This window comes from Sorex fumeus, unplaced genomic scaffold (genome assembly GCF_029834395.1).
Source record: "Sorex fumeus unplaced genomic scaffold, SorFum_2.1 ptg000010l, whole genome shotgun sequence".
Classification (NCBI taxonomy): domain Eukaryota; kingdom Metazoa; phylum Chordata; class Mammalia; order Eulipotyphla; family Soricidae; genus Sorex; species Sorex fumeus.
In genome coordinates, this window is record NW_026606067.1 from 1,665,042 (window position 1) to 1,688,990 (window position 23,949).

Here is a 23,949-nt window from a genome sequence, read left to right on the forward strand (position 1 = left end):
GATGGAGGGGCGGGCCTGCAGGCCCTCCCTCTTCCTGGCTCTCTGGAAGCTTCGCTGTCTAGGACAACACAAAAAAGCAGATGCCGGGCTGGCCTAGCAGGGGAGCCCGGCTGGAGATGTGGCCCCTGAGTAGCTGGTGCTGGTGAGTGGATGCAGGGCAGCTTGGAAACAGGGTGAAGGGAGCTGCCTCTGCTGCAGGTGGGTCCAGGCCCTGATCTGCTGCCTCCTGCTCCCCTGGTTTCCGATGAGGTTACCCAGCAGCTCAGACTCGGGTACCACAGACACACAGCCAACTGCAACCACAGACCCGTGACCCAGAACGTGCCTTCCCTTCCTCCTCTCGCACAAAGGCCCTCAAAGTACCCTCCCTAGGAGAGTACTCCCCCTCAGAGTGCTCCACCCTGAGTCCCTCCTCCCTCAGAGTACCTTCCCCTCAGAGAGTACTTTCCCCTCCGTATCTCCCCCTTAAAGAGCGTTACTCAGAGTTGCTAATGCTCAGAGAGTACCTCCTCCTCAAAGAGTTCTCCCACTTCAGAGTACCTCCCCACACTGTGCTTCTCTCCTTTGGAGAGCTCCTCCCCCTCAGAGTACCGCCCCTCAGCTAGCCTCAGGGAAGACTGAAAGGACCGCACTAGTGAAATGCTCCTGACCATGTCCCGACCACAGTCAGCCTGGAAACCCACCAGTCAGGCCAAGAAGCCTCAAAGGAGCTCACAGAGGTCAAGAGGCCAGTCTGGACAACGACCACCTAGACACAAAACCAAGGAGGATGGACTCCGTTCCTGGCAGTGCCACAAGTCACGGCCACGTCAGCTGACAGCTAATGGGAGCTCCCACATCGTGTGTTACCACTTGACCTGCCTGTGTTTTAAGGATAGTGTGAGGGGCAAAGCATGGGCTGGAGCGACAGCACAGCGGGTAGGGCGTTTGCCTTGCATGCAGCCAGTTGGCTGATACGAGTTCGATTCCTCCACCCCTCTTGGAGAGCCCAGCAAGCTACTGAGAGTATTTAGCCCGCACGGCAAAGCCTGGCAAGCTCTCCATGGCGTATTGGATATGCTAAACACAGTAACAACAAGTCTTACAATGTTACTGGGCTCGCTGGAGCAAATCGATGAACAACGGGAGGACAGTGCTACAGTGCTACAGTGTGAGGGGCAGGGGGAGCTGAGAGCCATTAGAGAGCCTCCCCTTACCCCCCTCTACCTACACCCACTGCCCCGGTATGTGGCCACATGGCTCTGAGGCTCCCTGCTTCTCCACCAGGACAGGGGCCGAGCTGGGTCTGTGCCCAGGAGCCGAGAAGACCCTTGAGTACTTGGGCTTGGCCTGGTACAGGAGAAACGGGAGAAGAGTCCCGGAGCCCCGAAACCCAGTTCCTGGGACTCAGGGAAATGTCCAATCTCTCCCCCTCATTTCCCTACACAAGGGCAGGAGCAGCCACGGGGCCACTGAGGGTTTCAGAAGGAGATGGGGGCCGGGGGCTGCAGTGGGGCTCCATGGGCCACGAAGCAGGTCTGGCAGACTGGCCTGCTGGACACCCCCCGGGAGATGGTGACTTGGCTGCCAGACCCCCTACGGGCGTTCTAGTCCCGGAAGCCCCCACCCATGCCTGGGAAAGAGTGACACGGCTGCAGATGGTCCCCCACACCCCCTCGCTCTGCTCGATCCCCTCCCCACCAATACTTTTTTGGGTTTAGACAAGTTTCCATAGCAACCCAAGTCCCTGTCAGCAGAAGGTTCCCATGGAGACTAAACTTGGCTCTGGGTCCGGTTAAACGAGGCCTGGCACCACATCCGCCCAAGTGTGGGCTCACAGAGACCCTGAGGCCAAGGCAGCAGGCAAGGGCGGGGTTGGGGGAGTTGGGCGGGCTCAAACCCGGGCACCCGGGGCCCCAGAGGACTCACACAGGCGGGCTTCCTCCCTTCCCTGTCCCATCCGGTCCATGGCGCCCCTTCTCCTGCAGCTCCAGGGCCTGTCCTTTCCCGGTTGCCTCCCTCCCTGGCTCCGTCCAGCATCCATCAGCAACTTTTCCACACCCTCTCAGCCTCAGATTGAGTTTACATGGGGCTCAGACAGTTCCTGGCCAGGGGGTCCCTATAACACCACTGTGTGCCCACGCTGAGCCACCCCACTGGTGACAGGGGCTATACTGGGGTCCCTTCCTCCTGGCACCCCAGGCTTTCCCAGAGTCCATTTCCCAGCTAAGCTGAGGGAGCAAGAGCCAGGAGTGGCCAGTAGCGGGCCCTCACCACAAACTGGGAAAAGGACAGATGGGAGACCAGGCGGCATGCGGGGTGGGTGCTGCAGATCCCACCCATGGGGTCTCCGCAGCCTCAGCCTCCCAATTTCTCCGGCTCCTTCCCGTCTCACTACTCAGCATCTGTTCAAGGAAGAGAAGCGGGGAGTCTCTGTCCCTCCCTCATGCGGGCTGCAGCACTGGACCCAGTCTCCCAATCGGCCCACGGATGTGGGGACACAAAATGTCCTGCACCCCCAAATCTATCTCAGACTCAGGCCGCCCTTCCCAGGATCTAAACAATACACTCATTAAAAAACAGTGAGAGGGCTTGGCTGGGCTCACTTCTGTTTCTTTTTTTTAGCCTGCAAAAGTGTTATGTTTAAAATTAACAGCAGTGTTTGCTTTTTAAAGACCAGAGTGAACCTTCTCTCCCCGCTCGGAAGAGCCCACTTGCCAACGGGGCTGGGAACAGAGATCTCTCTCTGAAACAAGCCCAGCCAGGGGTGGGAGCGAGCATACAGCCGGTAGGGGTCTTGCCTTGCATGTGCTTGGCTTGCGTTCACTCCCGGCACCCCATGTTGTCCCCCAAACCCTCCAGGAATGATCCCTGAGCACAGAACCAGGAGGAAGCCCAGAGCACTGCTGGATGTGGCCCAAACCAACACTCCCCTGCCCCCCCCCCCGAAAAAAAGAAGAAACAACACTGTTTTGTTAGTACTGCGATCGAACGCACACTTAATTTCCTGCTCTGTGGTTTTCTTCTCCCCGCCTCATCCCTGCCATCTTCCTTCACCTTCCCAGACACATGTTCTCACTGTCACCGCAGCCCTGGATGACCCTGGTCCATACCACCCCCCCTCCAACCCCCGGGCCAAGTCGTCATCTCTCGGCTGCCCTGCCCTGCCATGATCCCACTCTCTGTGCCCCTTCTTGCGAACTCTACTCACCCACAGGTCCCCAAGAAAGGCCTGAAGACCCGGGCAAGCCCTGAACAGTCCACCCGGTCCCAGACACTGCTGCGACCGGATCTTCCCCCCACGATGCCTCGGCATGAAGAGTTCAGTCCTTTCTCTGATTGTTTGCCAAAACTGAGCAAGTGAAACAGGAAAGGGTCAATTCTGTCACCGCGGTGGCCTCTGAGATGAAAGTGCTCTTTGGTCTGTGAAGACTGACCCACAGGTGGCAGGTCCCCACCAGTCACTGAGGCCAGGCTTGAGCCTTGCCCTAAGGCCACTGTGGAGTGGACCCTGCCCATGGCAGAGCACCAGGCAACTAGGAAAGGGGAATGGTGAGGATGAGCAAGCAGTCAGAGGCCAGAGGCAGGCCCAGGGCAGTCAGCGGGTAGAGGTGGACCCAGGGGTAATCAGAGGGGAAAGGTGGGCTCAGGGACAGTCAGAAGGTGGAAGCGGACCCAGGGGCAGTCAGAGGGTGGAGGTGGGACCGGAGAGGCAGCAGGCCGGGAGCTGGGTGCACGTGATCAGCACGTGCCTGTCCATGGCAGCTCCCACAACCCCTTGCCCACCTCCTCCCTGCATCCGCCAAGAGCTGGGGGGGGGGCACAGCACCAGAGAACCCCTCATTACCCCCCTTGAACTTCCGGGTTCCACAAAGAACCTTCCAGAGCTGCACCTCGGCCAAGGCAGCAGCAGCGCTGGGCAGTCATGTCGCTGAGAAGGAAAGTGGAGGCCCTATGGGTGCAGAGAGGCTCAGCGAGCACACCCAGGCAGAGACCGTCAGAGCCACAGCCCCAGATCCCTACAGCCCTGCCACAGTGCGGGGAACAGAAGCTGCTTCCAGACCAGCACCTGCTAGAGCTGTCAGAGTCAGGGTCCTGGGGCTCCAGTCTGAGGGAGGGGCTGCCCTCTGCAGAAGGCCTCACCCCTGACTCATCTGAGGAAGGGGCTACCCTCTGCAGATGGCCTCACGGCTGCCCCATCTGAAGGAAAGGCTGCCCTCTTCCTGCTATGCCAGGTCGGGTGTTAAGACTCCAGACAGACGGATAGAGAGGTGTGTTTTATTATTTGACCCTACAGTCTCAACTGTTAGGCCAGGTCAGGTATCCTCACTTTGAAGCCTCAGAAAGGGAGTCCGTTGAGCTCTGGAAGGAAGGGCTGCCCTCTGCAGAAGGCCTCACCCCTGCCCCATCTAAAGAAGGGCTGCCCTCTCCAGAAGACCTCACCCCTGCCTTGTCTGAGTGAGGGGCAAATGGCTCACCCCTTCCTCCTACTGCAGCATCTCCTATTTCTACAGGGGGAAACTGAGGCTGCTGTCCAGCCCAGGACTTCTTGGCACAGACTCTCAGGTCTAAGTCCCCCAGAAGAGATTTGAGACGGAGTCCTGAGGGTCCTGCAGAGTAGACAGGCGGACGGGCGGCATGGGGGCTCCTCCTGGCTCCCAGGGCATAGTATTTCCCTACACTCAGGGCATCTGCCAGAAGGGGCTCCTTCTCCCAGCCCCCACAGGGCCAGTCAGGTTTCACCCAGGGCTTACTGGAGCCTCCAAGGGTGGGAGGCGCTGCTGAGTGACTTTAAAAGCATATTTATGAGGCTGAAAGACTCCGGACAGAGGGATAGAGAGGTGTGTTTTATTATTTGACCCTAAAGCCTCAGCAGTTACAGTTTTTAAGTTTCACTGGCCAGCCAGGGTTTGATCCCCAACGTGGTCCTTGACCCGCATGGTCCTGTCCCCTCCCAGTACAGAGTTGGGAGATGCCTCCACAGGGCCAGGTGTGGCCCCAAACAATGGCAGTCCAGGCCATTCACAGTTTCCTGTCTCCTGTCACAGTTTCCGTCTCCTCCTCCTCCTCCTCCTCCTCCTCCTCCTCCTCCCTAATGACAGGCTAAACAGAAAGTGCACCAGGGTGAGGAGAAAAGAAATGGGGCCAGGGGCTCTGGGGTGCACCTTCAGGGTGCACCTGTTTATGCCAAGTCGGGTGTCCTCACTTTGAAGCCTCAGAAAGGGAGTCCGTTGAGCTAGGGGCGGTTCTCAATGTGGCTTTTCTCTCTGGGCTCAGCTTGCCTACGGGCAGTCTGAAGGATTCGCTCTTTGAAGGACCCTTCTAGCTTTGACAGGGATGCGTAAGCCACAGACTCAGGGCTTCCGGCGCTGGGGCTCGCGCCCTCTGCTGAGTCCCCTGGGTGGGAGTTCATGTGGTTCACAGGGAGGGAAGTGAGTGTACTCCCCAGCTCTGTTCCTTGTGGGGGACCCTGTAGTGCCAGGGATCACGATCAGGGCTCCCGCACACAGAACCTGTGCTCCAGCCCCGCGACCCATCTCCAGCCCCTCCACCTCCATTCTTTTATCTCTCTTTCCTGCATTCAGTTCAGAGCAAGCCACGTGCCACAGTGGCTGCTGGCCACCCTGTTCTGAAGAGACAAAGGCGGGTACCACTCTGTCTCCTGAAAGCCCGATTTCTGGGATCTCGGGCAGGAGGAGCTCTCTCTCTCTCTCTCTCTCTCTCTCTCTCTCTCTCTCTCTCTCTCTCTCTCCCCCCTCCCCTCTTAATAGTCTCCCCCTTTCTCTCTCTTTCACTCTCCCTGCGTGGAGGGAGGCCAGGAGAATGGCTATGGGGACAGCACAGATTCCCCCCCCCTCCCCCCGGTGGATGTCTGGCTCACACTCAAGCTAGTGTCATTTTTTTTCCCCGAGCACATGGAAGAAAAGAAAAAAAGAAGGGACTGGAGTGATAGCATAGCAGCTGAGGCACTTGCCTTACATGCGGCTAACCCAGGTGCAATCCCTGGGTTGCACCCCCGAGCACTTCCAGGGGTAATTCCTGAGTGCAGAGCCAGGAGTAACCTCTGAGCATCACCAGATATGACTAAAAATCAAAATAATAATACAAAGATGGGGACTGGAGAGACAGCACAGCAGGTAGGGCGTTTGCCTTGCATGTGGCCGACCCGGGTTCAATTTCCAGCATCCCATATGGTCCCCTGAGCACTGCCAGGAGTAACTCCTGAGTGCAGAGCCAGGAGTAACCCTGTGTATCGCTAGGTATGACCCAAAAAGCAATAATAATAATAATAATAAGAGGGAGGTATTGCCCCAGCCCCTCCCTCACCCGGCACGTGCCGGGGAAGAAAAAGGACCAGAAAGGGGCTCGCACAGACTCTGTTTCCCAGGAGCTGGTGGAGCTGGTGGGATCTTGGGGCCTTCCCTCCCCTGGCAGCAATTCCCCACCACCACTCCGACCTCAGAGGCCTGCTGTGCAGGCGGCCTTCACATGCTCCCTGCTCCTTTCCAGGCGAGCTTGGGGAACCCATCAAAGTGACCGCAGCAGGAAAGGGAGAGGGGTCCCCCAGAGTCTCAGGAGCCATTTGAGGCAGATGCAATGGTTGCACCATGGGTTTCGCTTTCTTGTAACTGGGGCACCCCCATGTACTTGGGGGAGCCTGGGCTCACGTCCGGGAATGCTCAGTCCTGGGATGTGGACCTGACGTTCATTGGAGGCCCCAGAGGTGCTGGGAAGCACTGGGGCCACACCAGTCGGTGCCAGAGATCGAACCTAGGGCCTCGCATGCACCAGACTTGAACTGTCTCAGGGGTGTGGTCGGCTGCTGTGCTGCAGGCAGAGAAGTCTGAGCCTTCTGGAAGCCGTTCAGGCAGGATGGAGCCAAGAGGCCTAGCATCATCCCATCCTCTTCTCCTGGCCCCAGCGGGCGTGGCAGCAGCCTCTGTCTGCCCACCTGTGGCTCCTGCCAGAGAGGCTTGGGTAGAGGAGGGACGGGGCTTCCCTCCAGGTTCCCAGGTGGTGGGAGGGAACAGAGACAGCCCTGCATAGCCCAGCACCAAACTCTTGACCAGGAGCTCTGGGAACCAGAGGTTTGGAAGCCCGGTGAGCGGGCTATGCAGAGGGAAAACCAGGGAACAGGGGAACGGAGGCAGGAAGGAGCCCTAGAAGCTTGGGAGATCAGAGGTGTACCTGGAAGAGGGGAAAGCGGAGAAGAGGCAGGAAGAAATGTCAGAGGAAGGATGCTGGGGCCTCTTCATCAAATACAGATACGCGAACTGAAGGCAGCCAGGCAGATACGCGAACTGAAGGCAGCCAGATGAGGTGTGTGTTGGTCTGGGGTGGTTTGGAAGGGACCTGGAGGCCGGGGAGAGGTGCTTTTGGAGAGTCTCCACGCACCTGAGTCACTGGGGTACACTCCAATGACTCACTGGGGAGCACTCCAAAGGGATCCAGACATGGACAAGAGGCAAGGGAAGGCCCTGACGATGAGGGGTCTGGCTGAGGGGCCTGGGGAGGCGGGGGGGGGCTGCCAGCAAGTCAGTGACATGGGGGGCCTGTTGGTGTGTCCCCTGCAGAATGGGGGCTCCTTGAGGAACCCTTGAACACAGGCTGAGTCACCCACCACATAGTGGGCTCCTGAATGACAGACCTGTGTCTCCAGGTCTTCCACCAGCTGGGGAGGCCGGGTGGCATGTCTGCCCCCTCCAATCCCTCCTCGAAGGATGCACGAGGAAGACTGAAATAACAACAAACTCTCCTTGAGAACCATAGAGATAGTACGGGGGTAAGGAGTTTGCCTTGTATCCCAGTTCTATTCCCAACCCGGCATCTGGTCCCCTGAGCACTGCCAGCAGTGAGCCCTGAGCACTTGCCACTTGCCCAAACCCAAATCCCCAAACACAGGAGTACACCAGGGCCTGGGGAGAAGGACCCGTAAGGGGGTTGGTTTGCTGAGGTCCAGGGATCAGGTATGTGGATCTCATCCCACTGCAGTCTCTCCTGGCCTGCCTCCGCCAGGCGCGCCAAGTGCAGCGAAGAGAGGCTGGCGCAGGGCCACGGAGCCAGGATGTCCAGGGGCAGCATCTGAACCGGCTCTGTGGGGCGCCACACCCCAGACGCTGGAAAGAGCCTGAGCCGAAAAGCCCTTTCTGATTGTGAGTCAGGGCGACCGTTTCGACAGGAAACCCAATCTCTGTGCGAAGTGTGGGAAAGTGGCAGGAATCCAGGCCCTCAGTGGCACATCCCTTCCCAACCCCCCCTTGGCCATCCCACTCCCAGGCAAGGCCAGAGGGGCTCCCTGCAACCCAACACGCTGGCCCCAGATCCCGGCCTCCAGCCACCTTCCTGCCTCCCCTGCAGACCCCCATTCCCACCAGATAAGGCAAGGGGCCAGGAAGTCTTGGGCTCAGCCATCCTGATACTCTCCCGGCTGTGTGAGAACAGGTCAGAGCTTGATTTCATGCCTGCGCCCTGGGAGGACCCCCGAGGGGTTGCTGGCCAATGAAGGAATGGGCACAGAGTGGCACAATTCAGAGGACCGGCTGCAGGGGCCCAGAGGAGCCCGGAGCAAAGCTGTGACTTGGACTGGAACCCCCACAGCCCACAGAAATGAGGCTGTCATCAGGTTCACCCCAGCTGAGGTCGGACCAGGGCCCTGAGCTGAAGCCCAGGGCTGGATCATAAGCAACCGCCTGTGACAGCCATCTCAGCCCGGCACAACACACAGATGTCCCGCCTCTGTTCTCAGCTGCTGGGCCCTTCTTACTGACATCTGAAAGCCACCATGAAGGGGCTGGAGAGACAAGTCAGTGGGGAAGGCACTTGCCTTGCACATGAACAACCCTGTTGCAATCCCATGTGATCCTCCCAGTCCACTAGGAGTTAGTCCTGAGCACAGAGTCAGGAGAAAGCCCTGAGTGCAGAGCGAGGACTAAGCCCTGAGCACTGCCAGGTGTGTCCCCAAACCCAATAAAACAAAACAAAACAAAACAAAAAACCACCAGAGAAGCCAGAGCAATAGGACAGGAGGTAGGGTTCTTGTCTTGCAGGTGGCCCACTTGGGTTTCGTCCCTGCATCCCACGGGGTCCCGCCAGGAGTGATCCCTCAACACAGCACAGCACAGAGCCAGGAGTAAGCCCTGAGCTCCTCTGGGTGTGGCCCTAAAACCAAGAAAAATGAGTCCCAGTGAGCAAGGCTAGAGGGATGCGCTCCCCCAGGCTGACATGGAGACCCCGACTCTTCCTGACCGTTCAAGTTACTACCCTCTCAGCCACCTCCTCCCTAACTCTCTCATCCACTCAGACACTGCTCCTCTGGAAGCCCGGCCCACAGGCTGTCTGGGGCACTCCCAGCTGTGATCTGAGGCACCCACAGGAGCCCCGGGAGGTGCAATGGAACCCAATGCCCAACTGGAGCCACAAGACATTCGCTCTGGGCAGGAGAGAGCTGAGTTCTTCTTCTATTTTTTAGGGGTGCTGGGGATCTCTCTCGAAGCAGTGCTCGGGGGACCTGGGGCCACTCCTGGCTATACTTGACTAGCCAGGTATGATGCTCAGGCTGACCAATGCAGTGCTATTCAGGCCCCGCGGTGCTGAGAGCCCCTAGGGCCATGCTGGAGGTGCTGGTGGGGTTGTGGGGACTCCAGATTACTCCCAGCAGTGCCCGGGGACCAGACTCAGGACCTCAGACACGTTCCAGTCCTCTGTGCTTTGTTTCCACTCCATAGCAGATCCTTAGGAGCCGGAATGATTCTCAATGTTCTAGAATGTCTAGAGGGCAGGGGAGACAGAGTTCTTCTTGCCATGCCCATAGTTAGTGAGTGGGAAAGTGTCCACGCCCGAGAGAGCCTAACATCAGAAGACCCAAGCGATGGCCAGAGCATGGCAACAGTGCCAGCCAGGGGCATCTCAGCGAACAGGGAAGACTGAAGACTGGGGTGCAGAGTCAGGTTCCAGGCACTCAGAGCACCCGTAGCACCCATGCTCCACACGGGATGCCCACCCCGCCGCCTGCTCCCTTCACTGCCTGGGGACCATCTGCCCAGAGGGCTGTCAGCCAGCGCATCCCAACCCGCTCCTCCCACTCCATCCAAGCACACTGGGATGACAGGAATGAAGGCTCGCCTCATACCAAGTGTCCTCATGCCTTTAAATAGCTCCATGACTTGGCCACCAGAGCCATAGTACAGCGGGTAGGGTGCTTGCCTTGCATGCGGCCGACCCGGTTTTGATCCCCAGCAACCCGTATGGTCCCCAAGGCCGCCAGGAGTGATTCCTGAGTGCAGAGCCAGGAGTAAGCCCTGAGCACCACAAGTGTAGCCCCCAAACCAAAATTAAGTAGAAGCTGAAATGTGGCCCCATCCTCCTTACACCCAGCTCTGAAGTATGCAGTCAGAACGCTCCACCTCCCATTGCCAAAGTGGTTTATTGTTAAATTTCTGCGGTGTGTGGCTGGTGTCTGCTTTGCTGTGGCTCTGTCCAGAGTAGAGGCAATGCAGTACCTGGCAGAGCTGCACCTCGGGCCTAACCAGAGCTTCTGCTCAGCAAGGGACCAGCCATAGGTACAGTAGCATCTCTCCTCCATCCCTTCCATGCAGACAATGCAGGGCTGCAAGGATGGTCCCCACGCAAATAATCAGAAGGCAGAAGCCACATGCCGAGGAAGAAAAGACCAAAGGAAGGGCTGGAGAGACAGTCCGGGGGTTAAAGCGCTTGCCGTGCATCCCACTGACCCTGGTCCCAACCCCTGGAACCACATATGATCAACTACCTATAGTTGATCCTGAGCACAGAACCAGGAGTAAACCCTGAGCACTATTGGATATGCGTCCCCCCCGCCCCCCCCCCCCCCACACACATACACACACCCTGCCCCAAACCAAACCAAACCAAAGAAGAAAGAAAGACAGAATGAGAACCATGGTGTGGGATGCGAGGGCAGGGAAGGGGACATCTAAGTTTGGTTTCTACAAGTGAATAGGAGTTCGCCATTTGAAACTATGAGGAGGAAGTGTGCTGAAGGCAGGCTGCATTCGCTCTCCTGCAGGAAGTCGCCAGAGCTCTGAGGTCTGGGCAAGGGTGCAATGCAGACTTCTTGTCTCGGGGCTCCTGCTTTCAGTCCAGATGATGCCTCGCCAGTTAGCAGCCCCCATAAGAGTCCTTGGGCACAGGATTCCTTGGGGTTCTTTGGGGTGCAAAGCCTGATGCTCTTTATTCAAATGCCCATCTATGGTCCAACATATCCCCGAGTACCCCAGCCCGGGCTGGAGCGATAGCACAGCGGGTAAGGCGTTTGCCTTGCACACAGCCAACATGGCTGACCCAAGTTTGATTTCTCCGCCCCTCTAGGAGAGCCCGGCAAGCTACCGAGAGTATCTTGCCCGCACGGCAGAGCCTGGCAAGCTACCCATGAAGTATTCAATCTGCCAAACACAGTAACAACAAGTTTCATGATGGAGACGTTACTGGGCCCACTCGAGCAAATCGATGAACAACAGGAGGACAGTGACAGTGACAGTGACCCCAGCCCATCCTTGCTCCCCTTTTCCTCTCCTTGCGGCCCGCCCCCAAGTGGTTTCCAGGCAGCTGGGGGAGCCTGGCCAGGCCCAAGGGCCCAGAGCGCTGCTGGGAAGTAATAAAGGGTAAAATGTGACCCAAGTGGGAGGCTAGAGTGGCACAGCAGGTAGGGCGTTTGCCTTGCACGCGGCCGACCCGGGTTCGATTCCCAGCATCCCATATGGTCCCCTGAGCACCGCCAGGAGTAATTTCTGAGTGCAGAGCCAGGAGTAACCCCTGTGCATCACCAGGTGTGACCCCAAAATAAATAAATAAATAAACAAACAAATAAATGTGATCCAAGTGACCCTCAGCAGGGATGGGGGGCGGGTCCTGAGGTTCCCGGAAGCAGGATCTCCCTGGATTTCTCAGGTTCCTATCCCGCCTCTGCTGTGTTTATGCTCTCCTGGCTGCCGGCAGATGAGCTGCCGCGCAGTGCCTCCGTTTCCTCATCTGAGGAACGGCAGGACTAGTGTGAGCAGGCAATTCTCACGCTAAGGCGCGAGCACCAGGCCCCAGAACAGTTGGAGGCAGCAGCTTCCAGAAGAGGGTGATGTCCAGACCCAGCGTAGCCAGGGATCTGCAGAGAAGCCACGAGCTTCCCGTCAAGGGCAGAGCTGGTTTAGGGGGGGTCACCACGATCATCCAGGGCCTCAGAGTCTGTAGGGGACCCAGTCGCTGGGGAGTCTGAACCTGGAGCCCCTGCCGGGTGCGGGGGCCCTGCCTGTGGTAAACAGCTCCACCCTGGGCACGTTTCAGATTCTTTTCACGGTGTTAGTTCTTGGCGCGCACACCAGCCTTACGCTGGCGCTCCTCAGCAAGTGTAGACGTGGGAGGCCAGTGCGTGCGTGTGCATGTGTGTGTGCATGTGCGCGCGCGCATGCGTGTGTGTGTGTGTGTGTGTGTATGTGTGTGTGTGTGTGTGTGTGTGTGTGTGAATGATGCTCTGGGTTGTGCCACTGAACACACACGCCAACATGCTGCCGACTGCGGGCTTATCCCATGTGCCACTCCACCTGACCAGCTGCAGGCGTCATGCTTTCTCCCTAGCCCCATGACACAGGTGACAGCTGGTTTCATACCCGGGGATACCGGGAATGAGGCAATTTGCACCCAGAGGCTACACTCCACCTCGGTCCCTCCAGGTCCGCCCTTTCAGGGAGCGTTAGTATGGCAGTGTCTACCCTAGATTCGGGGTAGCCCAGTTGAGGTCCAGCAGTCCCTAAGGAGAACTGGCCACTACTGCACTGAGCCTTGGCGGAGCAAGGGAAGAAAGTGCCCAACATGCGGTGTACAGTAGCACAGGCAGAGACGCCGAAATGTCTATAGTCAATGCACTGAGGGCTGATCCTGGAGCTTCTGGTGGGCCCTGCTCTGCCCTCCATTCCCACCACAGCACAGAGACTGCAGGTACAATGTGGCCCCACTCCTCCTATCAGCAGTGAGGCAGCACCCTGCATACTTAGGGACAATCTGCTGCCCATGCCGGACACACCCTCAGCACAATTTCTTTGGCCTCCAGCAGGAAAGGCCATCAGCTTGGGGGGTGCCTTCCCAGCTTGGACCCCGATGTCCTTTGGTCAGAGGTAAGCAGAGATGCTTGCTCACTGCCCAAGGCAGAGCTGAAGCCAGGGGACTGGACTAGGGGTCCCCCTGCACAGAAATGCCAGTGGGGTCACAGTGGGAGAGGAAGGGGTCGATCCCCTGGACACAGCTGCCCACGCCAGGCTCAGGAGCTGGGTTGGCCCCCGGCCCTTCCTGTGCAGAGAAGCCCCAGGGACTTGCAACGCATATGGGTAATGCAAACAGGGTGTGGGGGAGGTCAGCCAGCACAAATGAGGACCATGTGGCAGCGGCCGTTTCCCCTCTGCTGGATGGCAGTGAGGGAGAAGGCGGTGGGGAGGGGGTCCTAGAAAACCCAGAACCAGGTGCTGGGGACCCCAGCAGGGAGGCACACGCTGAGTGCATATATTGGGGGTTCAAGGGGGATGGGGTGCAGGCGGGGAAGCCCAGGGTAGGGTAAACAGGTCAGGCTGCTCCAATCAAGTCTTACTCAAAAACAACATAGGTCCGGAGAGAAAGAACAGTGGGGAGGGCACTTGCTTGTGCACATGGCTGACCAGGGTTCCCGAGCCCCACCAGGGAACATTAGTATGTCCTTGAGCACAATGCCGGAAGTATCACGAGGTGTGGCCCAAACACCGAAAAAGAAATAAACACAAAGAAAAATAAAGTGTGTGGGGGGTGGTGTTGGGGAGATTCTCGAAAGGCCTACTGCCTTTGCATGCAAGAGCCCCGCATTCATTTCCTGGCACTGTCTGCCCCCCGAAGAACTGCTGAGTGACCCCTGAACATGACGTGGTATGGCCCAATATCCCTCCCAAAGTATGTAAGAAAAGATGGAAGAGAAATGAAAGGCAGCAGCAGAGAGAAGAATGGATGGAGCATGGTGGGGCAGCTGAGCCCATGTGGTGGCGAGGCCGACCAGCTCCTCTGTAAGCATCCACAGAGCAGATTTGGACCAGTAGGTGGAAATCACCGAAGCCAGATTCTTGGCTCCATAGTAAGATCTTTCTAGTGATGAACGCTTTCCAGGAAAACAGGGGAGTGAGCCCTCTGTCGCTGGGAGTGTGTAAACACAGCACCCACCTTCCCAAGAGGCCACACCCGGGGCAGGGCATTGAGAAAGGGGCCTTCTTGGCTCCAGGAAGCCGCGCGTGCTCCACACGGCGCGGGCTATTCTCGGGCAGCAAGCTGGTCACTGTGTGTGTGGAGAGGCCGAGCAGCAGCAGGGTGTTAAGCTTCATGCATGCACCTTGCAAGGTTGGGGGGCTCAGTGGAAAACGGGGCAGCCTTCAGCTTCACCTTCAGCCCTGGGTGGGAGGCCCTGAATTGTTCCTCATGGAGAGAACCTATTCCTCAGGCTGCAGAGAAGGGGGTGGGGGTTAGCACAAGAAAGAGAATCTAGCTTGGACAGCCTAGGGTTGGGGACAGCTGGGCGTGGGGGAGGCATTTAGAGCCCCAGTAGAGATTGGGGTGTGTAAATAAGAGGGAAGTGTGAGTAAACAGCCCAGAATTCCAGGGACTTTGGCCATTTGATGCAAGACTCAAAGGAGCCTGGCTGGTGCCCCATGGGTGGCAAAGGGTGTCTCCCCTGGGCTGGCATCCGCTTCCAGGGAGCACAGGAGCTCTGGCCACTCATGCTCCATCTGCTGCTCGCGCAGAGGAGAGGAAGGGCCCTTCGAATCACCTCGCAGAGCCGGGTGAGCCTGTCAGAAGAGTTCTGGCTGTAGGCAGAGGACAGCCCAGCAGGCAGGAGGGGGGGCTCAGGGTGAAGCCCCGCCCAGGAAAGAGGACCGCTCTCCTCAGGGGTGACCTTGGGATGAGGGGCGGCCTCGGGCCGGGGGACTCCATGCACAGCCCCCTCCTGATCCCACCAGCTCTGTCCTTCTTTGGGGGTCTTTCTGCTCACCTCCCCGGGCAGTGCTGCTAATCCCAGGAAGGCTACTGAGTAAGTGGCCCCCTGTGAGCCTGGGGGACCCCAATGAAGGCCTCAGGAAGGACTATGGTGTATGGGCACACTGGCATAAGGGTCAGGGGTTCTGTCACCTGTCCCCTCTGGGAATCCTCTTGGGGCCTCCTTAGCCCATCCCAGGGAATCGGAGAAATTATTTCTTTTTTTGGGGGGTGGGGGGAGTCCTCCAAAGCAGTGGTCAGGAGGTCTGGAGGTCCCACTGGCAATTCTCGGCCAACTGGGTCACTGGTCCAGCACAAGAGGTCAGTGTTGCTCAAGCCATGCAGAGTTGGGCCAGACCGGAAGTGCTGGGGTCCTCTGGGGGACCACATGGTAGACATGTGCCCCAACCGCTATGCTATCTCGGGCCTGAGACCATTATCTCCCCTGCTTTAGCTTCTCCATTTCCTCCCCTGCTCCATGTGACCTGAGCCTGCAAGGACTGCTGCTATGGCAACCAGGAAGGGCAGCTTGATCCCAGGTCCAACCTGCCCCTAACCGTGGCCTCCCAAGTCCCTTTGCTAGATGTGGGAGTTCCAGACCACTCTGCGAGAGAGCGGAGGCCCCTGGGCTGTGCGGGCGGAGCATGGCTGTGGCGTTTCTGCAGCTGGTCACTCTGTGTTCTCCAGGCCACCCGGGACAGTGGGAGCACGCACCCACTCCCGTCTCTATGGGAGGACCTCTCCCCCCTCCCCCCTCCCCTGACAAACAGACACAGAGTTCCAGAGGAAGTGACCAGACACAGGACCTCAGAGTCTCCTCTCTGGCCAAACCCAGCTTTCCTCTGGAAGTTTCTGTCTGGTGTGGATGCAGAGCCAGGGCCACGGGGGCATTCACCCTCAGTCTCCAAGTTTATAGGGATGTGGTAGGGGGGAAGCAGGACCGGTTATCTGGCAGTTCTACAGAGGGAAGGAGCAGAGAGCTGGCTTGGACCATATGGGCCCCAGCTGAACTCTGGGAAGGGGTGATCAGGTTTCAGTCGCACCCCCCTCTCAGAAAGGCTCTCAAGGGGGTGTGGGTGTGCCTCACACACACCCTTCAGAGAGGGAGATGGTAGCAGGAGGCAGAAGCCTCCAGGGGAACAAGTACCCACCGCCTGAGGGGCCAGGCAGTCCACCCTTCTTCCCTCCGTCCTGCCTGGACCCCACAAACCACTCTGGGCCCCAAAGACTCTGGCTCTTGCCCCCCCATCACACTCAGGGGAGAGGCTTTGCCTGATGGCCTCCGCCCCCCCCAACTGCTCCTCCCACTCCATCTGCTGCCCAGCACTGTCCTCCAGGGTCTTGGCATGCCCCTCCCTGGGTCTCCAGCCCACAGGCATCGCTCTCCACCTGCCAGTGCCTTGTGAGGTGCCAGGGGAAGTTGGTTCCTCAAAGGGGCGCCCCTTAGCCCGCTGCCTCTCCCCCTTCCTCTGATCCTTTATTTCCCAGAATGCAACGTGTGTACCTGGGGGGGGGGCGCCGGGGGCAGGGGAAGTCTCCCAGCAGGCCTCTGGGTACAGAACCACCCCTAGCTCTGTGTCCTTGGAGAAGTGACCGCTGAGCAGGGGGACGGAGCCCAGCTTGGTTCTTCTCTCTCCTGCCTCCTGGTGGGGGTTTGGGGAGACACCGGGTGGTTCGAGGCCCCTGGTCAGGCTCTTCGAGGTCTGGGCTTGGGAAAAAGCAACGTAGACACTTGGAGTTCACTGGCCGGGTGGCAGGCGGGGCTGCAGTTTCCGGGTCCAGATCACCTCAGGGGGTGAAGCCCCGACCTTGAAAAGACCCCTCTGCTCCTCTGGGTCCCACAGCAGGGAGGTGGGGGTCTCCGCTGGGTACCATTCCCACCGCCCTCTGAACTGCAGTTGCCCCACTCCCGGGGCCATCCCTCGTCGCCCACCGCCCACGTCGGGCCTTGGGGCCGTCCCCTCTTTGCCCTTGGCTAGTCTCCTAATGGCCCCTGCAAAGCCCAGCTGTGGCCTCCTACACGAGGTTTCAGATCCAATGCTCCAAACCCTCCCTTCAGATCCGGAGCCCGCCCCCCTGGCCCAGCGCGGGGGCAGGGGTCGCGGTGGTGGCGGCGGTGATGTGGGGGGTGGGGGGTCCCGGGAAGCCTGAGACCAGCCTCAGTGCTCTGCATTCCCGGGAGACAGGAGCGCCGCGCGCCGGTCACATCGCAGCCGCGGCCCCGCCCAGGCCCCGCCCTCGGCCCCGCCCCCGCACGCGCAGCGACACGCCCCTGCCACCCCCCGGCCGGTCCGGCCGCCAGCCCGCCCGTCCGGGCTACCGCGTCCCACGGGCGCGCGAGCACCCACATCTCAGTCACCGCAACAAGTCCGCCGAGCTCCGGCGCCCCTCACCCACCCCGGTCCCCGAGTTCCCGGCGAGGCCGAGCTTCTCGCGGGGCTCCCAGTCCCCCCCACCCCCGCGGCCGCGCGGAGACCCGCAGCCCTGCGCCCGGGGCTCACACCCCGGCTGCGGCCCTCCCAGGCCCGCGCTCCCTCCCGGGAAGAGAGCAGTTGCGGGGCGCGCTCCGGGTTTTTTTTTCTTTTTTTCTTTTTTTTTTTTTTGCCTCGAGTCTTCAGGCTCGGAGAACAATGAAGCAGCTCTCTCGGCGCTTCCTCCGCCCCAGCAAGCTTTGTTCCTCCCTTCCCGCCGCTCGGCTTCCATCAGCCAAAGGGCAAAGCCCCCCCCGCCCCCCCCGTCAGCCAGAGGCCCTGAGCGAAAGCCCAGACCGCTCCACCCGCCCCAAAAACCCTGGGGGGTGAGGGTTGGGGCCGAGCCGCCGCGCCGAGGCCGAGGACGCGCGTCCAGATGCGCTCCGCTGGCTGGCTGCCCGCGGGCCCCCAGACGTGTCTCCTTCCCAGAACCCCCACACCCGGGATATCCGACTCGCTCCCCCACCCCCTTGGCCCCATCCACAGAGGAAGTGGGTCTGGGCTCTGCTCCGGGGCCAAGCAGCCCTCATCACATCTGCTCTCTCCACATCTGTCCTCTAGATCTGGGCGCTCCCCCCGCAGCCCTGCTGGACGCTCACTAGGGGAGCCCCAGATCTTGCCAGAATTCAAGGCTTTAAAATTCGAGGACGGGAACAGGGCTTTTACTCCTAGCTTGGAACACCCACCCCCATTGTCAGGCAGGACCCGCGGTGTCATCTTTTACAAGGGGCATTTCAGCCCGGCGCCTATGCAGGAGGCCCGGCCCGACCGGGCACATCTGGGCGCAACGCTGCACTCCACCCCTCCACACACCTGCCCCAAACCTGGACAGCCCCTGGGGAGGAGGAAAAGAGCTGGGCACTGGTTGAGCTGGGCTCGCCCCAACACCTTCCCCTGCTGCAGCTAGAAGCAAAGGAGGGTAGGGCCCGGGGCAGGACTCACCCAGCATCTGGCTGAAAAGCAGCTGCTCCAGGTCTCCGAGCACGGTCACCACCAGCTCTGGGTCCACCTTGAGGAAGGCGCGCTCCTCCTGGCCCTTGGCGGCGGACGCGGGCGCGGAGCCCTTTTGCGCCTTGGCCTTGCTGGACAGCAGCTCGTCGTCCGACTTGCCGTCGTCGCTCACGGCCGCCTCCGGGGCCTTGCTGAGCGGCTTGACCTCGGCATAGGGGCCGCGCGGGATCCGGCTGGGCTTTCCCAGGCTGGGCGCGAGCGGGGCCAGCGGGGTCTTGGCGCCGCTGGCCGGGCTGCCCTTAGCCTGAAAGAGCGAGTGCTCCGATTTGGACAGGGTCTTGGACATGAGCGGGGCCTCGCGGCCCTTGGCCCCCGCCTTGCCCAAGCCCTTGGGCGCCTTGGCCATATCGTCGCTCCACTCGGGCTCGTAGAGCTGCATCTTCTTCTCGGAGTCGGTGAGGAACGAGAGGTTAGTGAGCGATTTCTGCTTGCGCAGGTTGGAGGCGGGCGGCCCGCCGGGCACCCGGCCGTCCACGCTGCCCGATTTGAAGACCTTTAGTTCGGCCGCGCTGGCTTTGGCCATGCCGCTGCCGCTGCCCGGCGCCTTGGCGCGTTTGGGCAGCATGCCTCTGCCGTCCGCCGCCGCCGCCGCCTTCCTGCCAGCTCCCCGGGGCTCGTCCGCGCCCTCGTCCGCGCCGCAGCCGCTCAGCTCCACCTCGGGCTGCGCGCTCTTGACGCTGCTGCCCAACATTCTGCCGGCGAGGAGCGCATGGACGATCCGCGCGTCTGCAGGCACGGGGGGGGGGGGGGGGGGCGAGGGGCGGGAGCGCAGGGGGGAGGAGGCGGAGGAGGAGGAGGAGGAAGAAGAGGAAGAGGAGGAGGAGGAGGAGGAGGAGGAGAGGAGAAAGGACGGAAGAAACCGAGGAAGAAGGGGAGAGGAAGGGGGGAAGGAGCGAGAGGGGAAGGAGGGAGGCGCGTCGGGGGGCGCGCAGGGGAAAGAAACGCCGGGAAGGGAGTCGGGGAAGAGGAAAGAGCGAGGAAATCGAGGAGCGATGGGGCGGGGGCGGGGGGAAGGGGCGGGGCGGAGAGAGAAATGAAGATTTAAAATTCAATCCCAGGAAGAATGGGGAGCCCCGCCGCGCTGCGCGGTGCCCCGGCCGCCCGGTCGCGGTCCCTCGCGCTGTGCCCGTCTGGCCCGCGGGCGGCGCCCTGCCCGGCAGCGCCCTCGCGGCAGCCGCCCGCTGGAGCCGAGGCTGCGGGCTGCGGCTCCGAGCGGAGGCTGGAGGGGAGGGCAAGGCTGAGGAGTGATCGGGAGGAGGGGAGGAGTGTGCGCCAGGCGGGAGGAGGGGGAGAGCGAGCGTGTGTGCGTCTATTTCTGGCTCGGGCGGGGGGTGCCTTTGCCACGGAGATCTGGGGGCGGAGGGGTAGGGGCTAGAGGGGAGATAAACGACCTCACCGATTTTCTCCTTAAGTGCCACGGGGAGTCCGGGAGAGGCGGGTTCTGGGGATGGGAGGCACTGCGGAGTGGGGGGAGTGGGAGGTCTGTGACCGGCATCGGGGTGCAGGCAAAAGGTACCAATACAAGGCGGCTCAGGATGGAGAGAGGGCCTGGAGGTCCCGGAGCCTGGCATGCAATGTGGGGTGGGGTGGGGTGGTCATATCCAGATTGCTGGTTACCCCACCTTGCACACACTCCACCCGGGAAACTCGGATCCTTGTTCACTCTCCATAGCGAGTAGGGCAGGGTCCTGGCTCCAGATCTGGAGACTTTTGGGTTCTGGGTTGGATCAACCGAGAGGGCTACATGACCTTGTCAAAGTCATTGCCTCTGCCTTGTTCTCTCAAAGCTGGTTGTATGTGAGTCTGAGGTCAAAGGGCTTGGGCAGCCTGACCCTTTTGTGCAGATTCAGGGTCTGGCTAACCTGAGCACCATGGGGAGTTCCAAACTGCATTTACCCATTTGCCCTTCTCCTTCTGTCCAGTGAGGGGGGGGGGGGGCAGGGAAGAGAGATGGGGGTGGTGAGGAAGAGGGAGAGAGTGCCCTTTGTCAAAGCACTTTGGAGGCACCTCCTCCCAGAGGGCCCTCTAGGCAGAGCCATCCTGTGCCCAGGCAAGAAGGTGGGGGACAGGACGTAGGGGAAACTTGAAAAGCAAAAGTAGCCAGGCTAGAGCTTACCCATGGGGCCCCACACCAGGGCATGTAAAACCCTAAGAAAACGGCCCCAGCGGGTTCTGGGCTCATCCATCCCCAACCCCACCCTGAATCGGAAGAACCCCGTATCCAAATCTCACCCACTGTCCTCACACTTATCCTCTCTACCAACCTGGTGTAAAAGTTTCCAGGTACACAGCCCCTGCCCTTCCCCAGGTCTCCTAGGACCCCACCCCAAGCAAATGCTGCAACCAGCCGGGAAATGAGCTCTCAGTGGCATCCCCAGGTCTCTCCTCTCCAAAACCCGGGGCTGGATCCAAGTACCAGCCACTCAGTGAGCACTGCAATCAGAGCTCTCTCGAGGAGACCTTCCAGGTTCAAATGCACAGCCCAGGGCCAAAGCTCATGGAGGCCCTGGTTCATTTTCCAGCACTACACAGATCCCAGAGCACAACCAGGTATGACCCCAAGCAAACAAAAAAGAGTACCCGTGCTTGGCAGGGCTTTGGAGATGCTGAGAAGGGTGGAGAAAGGAGTCCGCCTGCCAGCAAACGTAAGCCAGAGGATTGATTCCAAGACCTGAGCAATCACATATACTGGGAGTGCGTCTCTGCTCATTACCGGAATGTCCAGAGGGTGATTTTGAACGCTTGAGAGTGGGGAGGCCAGTGGCCTCACCCACTGCTGTAGCCCCAGAGTCCAGCTATTTAGCAGGTGCTGAAAATGAGAGACTGTAAGCAGGAGACTGAATGAAGGAGAAGAACTTGCAGGCTTGCTGGAATAAGATGCAGAATCAATAGAGAAGGGCTCAGTCCGGGGTAGCAGGACACAGGAAGGGGCACGGAGCTCCTGCACCCAGCCTGGGCACTGCCTCAGGGAAGGAAGGAAAGGTGTTGGGTGTGAAAATTTCTTGGAAGCTCCGGGACCCAAAGGAACAGCAGGGACTGACCTCAGGTCCATAGTCAGCCCTTAACAAACTATGGGGAACGTGGATTTTGATTTCAGAGGAGTGACAAGCATTCAGAATCTTGCTAAAGGAATGACAACCTACAAAGTGTCATGCAGGAAGTTGGTTCAGGCACAATGACTTTCCAGAGGATGAGGCCAGTTATGGGACTGTCTCTCTCTGGGTAGATTTTATTTTTTTAGTTTTTTTCCTCTGGATAGATTTTAAAGATTCAAATTAATGCTCAGACATCAGAGGGAGGGACTGAGCCCTGTCCAGGGCACCAATTTCTGGAAAACCACACCTGTTCCCCCGACATCAGGCCCCTTATGATGAAACCTCAATCCCTTCCAAATCCTCATCCTTCCTTAGAAATTATTCTCTGGGGGCTTGAATGATAGCGGGTAGGCATTTGCCTTGCAGTTGGACAACCCAGGTCTGATCCCTAGCATCTATAGTCCCCTAAGCACTGCCAGGAGCAATTCCTGAATACAGAGTCAGGAGTAAGCCATGAGCATCACCAGTGTGGTCCAAAAGTGAAAAAAAAAAATTCTGTTTTGCATAAGACACGCCTCACAGAATCACAAGGGAACCTCACCTCTCCTTAAAATAGCAAGTTGAGAATCTGGGGCCAGTGCTCTCATTTGCCAGGTCACAGGACCTGTTCATCTTGATATTCTTATCCTGTATATAAATCCATCTCCCTGCACTGACAGGAAGAAATTAACCAGCTGCCACTGGGCTAAAATCACAATTTCCACCATGGTCCATTCTGCCCCATACCCAACTGCCCGGGGCAAACTTGGCTGAGATCAGCCCCTCACATGATGCCCGTGTCTATGGGTGTAAGCCCACCAGACACATCTTTAGCATGGCCAGGACACTAAGCCATGTGTTCCCCATCCACCTACATTTCCTAATCTCCGGATGTCCCAGACCTGAGCTTCCTTCCTTGCTGGGCTCCAACTGGTCCTTCCCGTCGGCTCACTCCTCTGAGCTTTCCCTTGAAAGCTCTCAAATGCACCAAGTCCAATTCCTTTCCCTTCTTTCCATAAACAGCTCTTGCAAGAGAAACAAATTGAGGAGAAGAGTGGTGCTGGTTCTCCCCACACCACTGGAACCTCCAGGTTTGTGTGTCCTATGAGATGAAAACTACCTTCTGTGCCCATCTCCTGAGTTAATGCAGTTCAGAGCCCTCTGCCCTCTGCCTGCTGGCCACTGCTCACCAACCCCACTGCCACTTTTAAAGGGGCCCCTCTGTGCCCTGTGTGCCGGGCTCTTTAAATAGCCATGTTGGTTGGCATCCTGGAACTTCCCGACGCTCCCTAATGCGACCTCTCCCTCTCTCTGGCTCTCTCTTTGATTCCTTTCACATCCCCTGAATTTCCCACCGTCCTCTGCTGCAGTGGGAGTGTTCTGCTGCCGTGGCAACGGCCATTCCTCCAGCCTCAGAGGATGCTGCCAATGTGTCTCGAGTGACTCCTCACGAGACCTGCCCTGTCACACCATCCCCAAACCCAGCCCCAAGCCCCGCCCCCAGGACCCCTCCAGACTGCACAGGACAGACAAGTGGAAAGAGACCCTGCAATCATGGGGGCACTGTGGGATGGGCAGAGGCCAGGCTGGGCAGAGAGTGGGAGCTGGTGATGCCAGGGGCCCCTGGAAGGGAAACTGAGGTCCTGGATCCCCAGCTCCCTCAACACCCAACCTTCCCTTCTCTCCCCAAAGGCATCGGCAGTTTGGGGGGTGGGAGTGGGGTGAGGGACTTTACCACATTTTTTGAGTGAGGTTTTGCCACACCCAATGGTGTTCAGGACTTATTCCTGGCTCTGCACTCAGGGATCACTCCTGGTGGGGCTCTGGGGAACCATATGGGATGCCGGGGATTGACCCCAAGCTGGCTGTGTACAAGCCAAATGCTCTGATCACTGTAGTATCTCTCTGGTCCCAGCAGTCTGAGGAATGAAGAAGCAGACGCTCAGCCAAGCGAAACCATGCTGTGTGGTTTTACGGCACCGCATTTGAGAACAGGTGTCTACAGGGGGTGCTAGGTACGGTGGCTAGGGGGCTGTGTGGGAACTGTTGAGAGAGAAACAGCAAAAAAAATTACCCCCCATGTTGATCTTGAAGGGTGAGTGTGGGGGGAGAGGAACCTTTGGGGGCAGCAGTGGACAGCAAGGTCCACATCTGGCTTTGCCAGAGGCTCTGAGCAGAGTAAGGGAAAGGAAAAGGCCTGCTAGGCTTCTCTGTCCGTACCCAGGACCTGAAGAACAAAAGCTAGGAAGTGGGGGGGGGGGGGGGGGGCTCTGGGAGGTCTGGAAGTCTCTGGCTCCAGGTTCTCCTGAACAAGCAAATCAACAAGACACAGACTCATGGGAGAAAGATTTGACATCTAACGGGAGAATTCACAATCACATAAACTCAGACATTATTGGCATCCA

The 23,949-nt window shown here is 59.1% G+C and overlaps 1 protein-coding gene across 4 annotated transcripts in view; it reads right to left on the reverse strand.

Annotated features, from left to right (window-relative positions):
• The window catches only part of NAV1 (neuron navigator 1), a 137,582-nt gene extending 118,374 nt beyond the window's left edge, over positions 1–19,208 (reverse strand). For 2 of the 4 annotated variants that reach the window (XM_056110512.1, XM_056110513.1), the window contains exon 1: positions 18,402–19,196. In XM_056110512.1, the coding sequence (XP_055966487.1) occupies positions 18,402–19,161 (760 nt within the window). In that variant the 5' untranslated portion in view covers positions 19,162–19,196. Of the gene's footprint in view, positions 1–18,401 lie in introns of all 4 variants that reach the window. The other 2 variants (XM_056110511.1, XM_056110509.1) reach the window with 2 other exon arrangements.
• Positions 19,209–23,949: the final 4,741 nt, after the last annotated feature.